The sequence below is a fragment of the Anolis sagrei genome, chromosome 1 (assembly GCF_037176765.1).
Source record: "Anolis sagrei isolate rAnoSag1 chromosome 1, rAnoSag1.mat, whole genome shotgun sequence".
Classification (NCBI taxonomy): Eukaryota; Metazoa; Chordata; class Lepidosauria; order Squamata; family Dactyloidae; genus Anolis; species Anolis sagrei.
Genome location: NC_090021.1, coordinates 244,259,072 through 244,267,065, shown reverse-complemented (window position 1 = coordinate 244,267,065; position 7,994 = coordinate 244,259,072). Strand labels below are relative to the sequence as shown.

The 7,994-nt window shown below is 39.2% G+C and overlaps 1 protein-coding gene across 1 annotated transcript; it reads right to left on the bottom strand.

Moving 5' to 3' along the window:
* Positions 1–2,146: 2,146 nt before the first annotated feature.
* Positions 2,147–7,647, bottom strand: TNNI2 (troponin I2, fast skeletal type). Its single transcript, XM_060755168.2, has 5 exons — positions 7,540–7,647; positions 6,333–6,461; positions 4,870–4,959; positions 3,855–4,031; positions 2,147–2,588 (listed from the first exon to the last, which is right to left on the bottom strand). The coding sequence occupies exons 2-5, from the start codon at positions 6,453–6,455 to the stop codon at positions 2,493–2,495; spliced, it is 486 nt and encodes a 161-aa protein (XP_060611151.2). The 5' UTR covers positions 6,456–6,461; positions 7,540–7,647; the 3' UTR covers positions 2,147–2,492.
* Between the last annotated feature and the right edge of the window lie 347 nt (positions 7,648–7,994).

The following is a 7,994-nucleotide window of genomic DNA, read 5'->3' as shown; positions in this document are numbered from 1 at the left end:
TAGACTGATTCAGTTTCTGATAAGTGTGCAAGTTTCAAATAACCCCAGCAATGCATTCTGGGGTGGTTAGTCTCTATTTCTTCATATAAGCTGCAGCTCAGAGATCTAATTGATGGTTTGAGTGAGATATGTTGGTTCCTGGATCAATACAGACCAGGAGCACCCAAAATGCAATGGTTTTATGTTTTGGAAATTAAATCTGGGTATTCTGTTAGGTTAAAAAAAAATCTGGTTAAATTTTAGTATTATCCAAAAGTCACCTGTTTTGTCCCACATTCTAATAATACATTTTCAGTCTGTTTACAGCAATGTGTTCCAGATTGATTTCTAATTTTGAAATAATGCTCACCTGATATTAGCACATTCCTTTGTTTGCTAATGGAACAACTGATCCCCCTCACAGTTTGAGATGCTTTACAATGAAGACTTTAGCTCAGGGGGTAACTAACCTAGGTTGACTTATTGTTTTTTGTTTCATATTTCAATTATTTTGTATCTCAGAATATGAGAAGGCTTACTTAACTGTTATGCATCTCTGAATGAGAGAAGCATGGGGAGAAACTGCTGTGAAAATGTTTGCTTTGTAAGAGGCATGTCTCTGTGCAGAAAACATTTATTTGCCAGACTAATAATTATCACTTCTTCTAAGCTTTCATTTGTAGCAACTACTAACTTGGTGTGCATTCATATATTTACAAGTTTGGTCAAATAGAAGAGTTTATTGATGTGTTTGTACAATATGGATCTGCATGATATGATTATATGGGAAACCACAATCAAAATTTTAGCGAGAAGTGGTCCTGTTCATCCATGTCTTCCTTCCTGTAGGTTTGTCATTCCTTTCCTCCAAGTTCTCTGACCTCTGTGTTCATCCATATTTGACTTTTTGGAGAACTCTCCCCCCATCCCCAATTCTTTTCTTCCCATTTTAAATACTTCTGCAAAACATAGATTTCCCAAAACCTAGCATTGTCTTTCCTATGTATATCTTGTATACATAAAGAGTAGCATATAGAGAACTGAGACAACATTATTATGTGTGTGATAAAGTAAGGCAACACAGAATATCAAGAACAGTTGGCTTTCTGAAAATACTAGCTATAAGTTTAAATCAGAAGCAGGAATCATGCAACTCTAGAAATTCTGTTGGACTGCAAGGCCCACTATCCATAAACAGCATTGGCAGTGGTGATTAATGCTTTAAGGTGCACCACTTGGCAACATCTGAAGAAGTGACAACAATCTGTAGACCCATTGAAACAACTCTTGATTTTATTTTATTTTTATTTATTTATTGTCGTGTCAGGAGCATCCTGTTGTGAGAGAATTGGCCGTCTGCAAGGACGTTGCCCAGGGGATGCCCGGATGATTTTAATGTTTTATCATCCTTGTGGGAGGCTTCTCTCATGTCCCCACATCAGGAGCTAGAGCTGATAGAGGGAGCTCATCCGCCTCTCCTTGGATTCGAACTAGCGACCTGTCTTCAGTCCTGCCGGCACAGGGCTTTAACCCACTGCGCCACCAGGGGCTCCTTGAAACTCTTGAATAAGTCAGTATGTATATGTCATTGATTCTGTGGGTCTACTCTGAAACTTGCAAGTGGATTTAGGCCATAAAATTGATTACCAGTTAGATCTATGGTCATCATTCAATAACCCCAAAGAGCCAAAACTTACCATATTAGGGCAGTTTTATTACTAGGATAGTGATAAAGTTCTCTCTCTCATACACACTCCAATCTATTCACACATTTTCTTTAGATTCTTCATATATACATGTATGTATATAAATAACAGGTTCTGATTGTGACATAATTTTGTGGGACTTAGTGCCTTAGAGTATTTATGCAAAATGTTCCTTTATTCTGTTAGAAAGTTATTAGAAAAACTTAATTTTGAATGCAACATGAAATCAGATGGTACTACTTTAATGTTGGGAATGTTTCTCGGTGGCCACATTACTTTTATGGCAAGTCCCAAGCAAATTCTCTTGAAGTGAATCTTTACTGTATAGTTTTAAAAGAGTGCATTTACTTTGTATCTGTGAGAGATCTAAGTGCCAGTTTCCACATCAGCAAAAATAAATAAAGGGCCATATGACACAAAGCCATTTCATGCCTTAGTCTCCCAAGACTTAAACATTGAGCCATACTTTCAAAGCTTTATTTACATTTGTTCAGTTTACTTTGCAGCTACAGATCCTACCCAATTGACTGAATCAAGGCTGACTTGTTTAGGCTCATGCAGCTAACACAGTTGCAAAATATATTTAAGATGTTTTGCAGCTCAAAACAATTGCTTGCCCAGTAGAGATACAGAGGGTTCATCGCGGGTAGGTTCTGTTGCTCTATGAAGTACAAATGCCTAAAGATGGTCATCCCACAAAGAGCACTGTAAAAGATCGGCAAGATATGAGGTGGCAAAATAGGTGGCAAAGAAGCATTGGGACTTGGACAAGGATGAGGATCAGACTGAACAGCTGACTGGTTCTTCTTACTCGCCACCTTCAAACATCTTCTTCCTGCCCTCCATTCCAGATTTCTCCTCAATGTTCTTTCTCCAGTCACCAACATCACGCAGATCCTTCTCCTATAGAAATAAGAAGAGAAATGTTCAGGGCTTGGTTAAAGTCCTGGCAGGGCCAATAGGGTTGAAACACGTGTTTGCTTTTGATCATACGTACCTTGTTATAAATTGCTATATTCATTTATACAGAGCTTGGGAAATGTTCTTACAAGAAGCCTAATTGGTTTTATGCCAACTTTCAAAACCCGCCTCACAGTTTAAGATCATCTGGGGAGGCCCTGCTCTCGATCCCACCAGCCTCAAAAGTGTGCTTGGCGGGGACAGGGCCTTCTTGGCAGTGGGCCCATGCCTGTGGAACTCGCTGCCCAGCAAGAGCAGTTTGGCGTCTTCCCTCCTTTCTTTCAGAAAGAAGGTTAAATCGTGGTTCTGGGACCAGACCTTTGGACAGCAAGCATGACAGCACTTTGGATGTTGAATGGGACTGGCTATATGGATTGATGATAATGTTTTTAATGTGTTTTTAACTTAATGTTCTATTTACTGTTTTAAACTGTTGCTTTATTTGTTTATATTTGTATTATCTTGTGACATTGAATTGTTGCCGGTGTAAGCCACTCTGAGTCCCCCCTGAGAAGGGTGGGTTAGAAATGTGGGAAATAAATAAATAAATAAACCCACCTTGAACCCTGCCTAGGAGAATGGAGGGATACAAATTGAATAAATACATTACAAACTAGCATAAATGGTTTTAAGTTATTTTAAATATGTTAACCAGCTCCAATTTTGCCTTTTAAATTCCCCTTTTATATAATTTTAAATTAGATGGGTTGGTTTTATTGCACCGTACACTAGTTTGAGATCTCAGGCTCTGGAACTCTCAAAAGAGGTTAGACTGGCATTCTCCTTCCCATCTTTCTATAGGTGAATTAAGGAGCTGTGAAGACTGACTGTTACAAGAGCACTGAGCTGAGAATTGTGAAATGCTATCTATCTGTGTTTTGTTTAATTGTTGCTTTTGATAGCTATGTTTTTAAACTTATTTATGGATAGTTTAATTATATTTTTAACTTTTGAATTTGGTATATTTTAAGTCATGTTTCTTTTAACTGTTGCAAGCCACTTTGAGTCACACATTAGGAAAAAGCCGGGATAGAAGCAACAATAATGATGATGGCAACCTGTTGTGTTACTGGTTGCCCACTTGAATGGTATTGCCATTTCTTTTTATAGGCCAGCTCTTTCAAAGCTGCCGAGGGTTTTCCTAGACCACTTTGCTAAGTGCTACTCAAGTCTGTGGACTATGCTTCTTTTAAACTCTCTGCCAGATACCTTCTCAGTGTCTTCCTTCTTGACTTGCTTCAGGTTAGCTCTCAGATCCATACAGACTTTGTGCTTTGAGCCCAACAAGGCCCTCAGCATAGCGTCAGCCGACATGCGGACTCTCTTCAGGGGAGGCCTCTTGAACTTGCCCCTCAGGTCAAACAATTTCTGGTTCAGATCTTCAAGCTAGAAAGAGAAAGAAAAGAAGAAATCCAATGTTGACAAAATGCAAAAACAGGGAGGAAGGGAGCAAAAAACGGGTCAATTCCCATGACAGCACTCATCTTGATCATAGTTCTCATAATCTGAATCAGGGTATGCCAGTTAAATGTCATCTTGTTAATGACTTATTCTGATGTAACTCTTACTTATACCTGCATAAGTAATTTCCTTCTTATTGTTACATAGATCATAATTATATACCAACTTTGCACAATGACCAATCTGCCTGCTCCCTGCCCACCCCCACCCCCAACCAAGAACCCACCACTTAGCTGCTGTACTGTCCAAAAATGCCAAATTTACTGTTTGGCGAAGACTTGGAGATGTTTTCCTGTCCCGTTGAATATATAGTTTGTCCTTCAGGTACACACTCAAACTTTATTGTAAATGTGTATCTTAATTACATAAAACAAGACTGGGAAATTCATACCTTGCCTATATCTAGATCTTCTTACTACACAATTCTCCTGATATAATGTTTGCTATTTCAAAGTACCACCACTCAAACACCTGGTAGCAGAATACTAATCCTCTGTACAGAAAGGTAGCTAGATCAGAAATAGAAGCATACTCAGAAATGGAAACATACGAACATACAATGATATTCCAAAATCACACCTACACTTACTATTGAAAGAAATAAGTGTGTTACATTAGCATAACAAGCAATAGAAAAGTCAAGTAGCACATTTGGAATCAACTGAAAAGAAGAAATTGCCCAGTTAGTCTCAAAGGATTCCTGGGTTCCTTTTTAAACTTTTAAAATAAAACAGATTTGGATGTGTTAGTTAAAAAACATTACCTCTTTGGTAGTTTTCTGTAATTTCATCTCTGTGTCATATCTTTCCTCATCAACTTCCTCTACCTTGGCATGCAGCTTTTTGCAGAATTCCTGTTGAGCAACAAGTACAGACTATAAAAGAAGGTTGCTTAAGACATGTATTCTGCATTTCATTTACCAACATTTCCAGCCCTCTACAGGGAAACATATGTGTTGACTCAGGTGATTTCAGGCATTTTCATAGTGAGTTTACAGTAAGGTTTATTTCTTTAAAATCTGAAAACCTAAACCAAGTAGAAAGCTTTCTTAATGAGTCAGATTGGGGTGTGAGTAGTGGGGGATAGCAAACACAAAATGACTACTGAACACTCTACATAACATGCTCCTAAAACACCTAGATCAGCATAGCAGAAGTTACGGCAGGATATATTTTGTAGATCTCCAAAGATTATGCATTTGATCCAGTTTTGTTAAACAACAGATACTCCAATCACCCTGAATTTTGCCCAAGTCTTACTGGTGCATAGCAACATAGGACTTTTGTTGAATACCTTTATTTAGTTCATTCACAAGGATGTAGCAACTAGGACGGGGCAAAGTGATAGCATTGCCCTCCTGAAATTAAGAATTTTCTCCCCACCCCTCACTCCACAACTTCCATTCCCAAATTTCCAGCATTGCAGCACATTAAAACTTTAGTTGATCATCTAGGAAAAACAGCTTAGACATTGCAAGGAAAAGCCAAAGTTGCCAAGGGTATTAGGCATGGACAATGTCTTGCTCTCAAATGTTAGAAAGGTGGGACTGAAAAAAATCATTTGAAGAGCAGAATTCTTTTTTGAAGGGCAATATTCCGATTCCCCTCCCAGAGCAAAATCCTGGTAGATTCCTCTTTCTAAATACAACATATACCCGTAGCACAAATCCACACTGCCATAAGTACTGTATACTGTATCCTACAGTCATGTAATCCACAAACCCAAGATATCCCATTGTTCACTGGTCAACTCCAAAATGAGAGAGAGGCTCTTGTATATGCTTGCAAAACAATTTACAAAACTACCATCTGGATTTGCATTTGTGAGCTGAAGGAAAATTTCATTGGGGGCAGGATATCTATTGGGTGAATAATGCTCAAATTTAGTCACCTCCCCCATTGACTGTAATATATACTGCTTAACTTTGCCCAAAGTATAATTCTGGCAACCCTACCAGATGTCTGCCACAGAATTCCAAGTGAGGTTTGAGAATTGAAGCCTGATTGGAGAACCTGTGAGTCTCTTGGTGATGTTGTTGGACTTCAGTTCCCATCAGATCCAGTGGTGAGGAATTATGGAAATGGTAGATCAATATCTGAGGGGAATTGGAATCAGCCCTATCTGTCTTTGTGTATCAGTGAATGGTTGGACTGGATAGCCCATGAGGTCTCTTCCAACTCTATGATTCTATAATGGTAAAAGGGAGTGGGCAGATCAAATCATTACCTGCAGTTCCTGCATGGAACCTGGGAGTTGAAGAGGTGGGCAGTGCTCTGCCAGGTAGTCAGCTTTTTCTTGTTCTTTGGCAACTGCTTCTTTCTCAAGTTCAGTAGCAGCAATTTGGAGCATAACACTCTATGAGAACAGAAGTGGGAGAAACACCATTATGAGTGTGTGCATGGCATGTAAAATAGCACAAGATAAAACCAGAAGTTCTTTTGGGGTAAATTGTAAGATTATATTTGTATCAACACTGCAATGTTAAACAAATTTGATACCATCTTAGCTTTCTTCACCCTAGTGAATCCTGGGGTTTGTAGTTTGTGAGATACTTGGAATTTTCTGCTAGAGAGCTCTGGTCCTGAACCTCAGTGCTAGAGCTCCATAGCAGAGATTTCTGAGAACCTCACCAAATTATTTCTCAAGATGGAGCCATGACAGCTAAAGAGGTGTTGAAACTGTTTGAACTGTGCAGTAGATACACACTGTATTTACAATTAGTTTCTGCTATGTATTCATTGGGCAAGTCACAGCTACTTAGTGCCAGTTAATGGGTGTGCCAAATTAAAACTATTGTTATTGGATTCCAGATCAAGCTAAGTTGCATTTCATTCCACATCTAACTGGTCCATCCATGTGGAAAGAAGAGTTGTTGGCTTTTAGCCAAGGTAAGGAACTCTTTCCCATATTTTTGGTTTACCTCAGTGTGGTTTCTCTCTTCAATAATTTTTCTTTCATTTTGAAAGCATCTCTCATATCAGAAATGTCATGAGCTGGGCAAAGAGCTCTTGGGAAGAGAAGATGCTGGGGTAGTAAGTGAATACATAGTAGGCTTAGCACCTATAATGATATTAAAATGAGAGGTGGCACCCCTACATATTCAGACCAGGTCTGTGTTCTACACTGCAGCCTGAACTGATGGTCCTGGTTTCAAAAATGGGGTGGAAACCCCCAGAAAATTTAGAGCACCCCATAAATGACTAATAGAAATGGGCAAAATTTTGAACATTCAGACTAGTTCTTTCTTTCTTTCTTTCTATAGATGGCAAGCAGTGCTGTTGAAGACAGGACACTCTTACCCGACAGTCTGAAAGATGAATGTCAGGGAACTTGGGGTTATTCTTACAAACCACATCTCTTCTCCAAAACAAGAAGAAATCAGTTGGGCTGAGAATCAAATCTGTTGTTATGACTCACAAGAATCAGTAGTTACCTTGAGATGCTGCCGGCGGGCAGTAATTGCCCTTTTCTTTTTCTGAAATACAAAGAAAATGAGAAAGAATTGGGTTAAACAGTGTTTGAAGTGATCTTTCCATAAACCATGTGCCTTTCCTAAGGATCCCCTCTTCTACCTCCATGCAAATGTGGGATGGAATTAAAACAATCGTCTTTGTGGCTGAAGAAGGTCTCTAACTGTATCCTCTTTCTCTGCCTATTCTATTTTTGATCTTGTCCCCCTTCCTCAGAGCAAACAGTGGTGATTAGACCCAGGGTCCTTGAGAAGAAGGCAGCATTGCTACAATAAGGATATCAGCTATTAGAACTGGCTTCACTAAACCCTAGAGCCCAAAGTGCAGTCTCTTGAGGTCTCAGGGTTAAGAGGCTTTGAGAACACAACTGCCTGGCTTATTCTACCAACTGATCCAGTTCCTGAAATGCTATACCAAG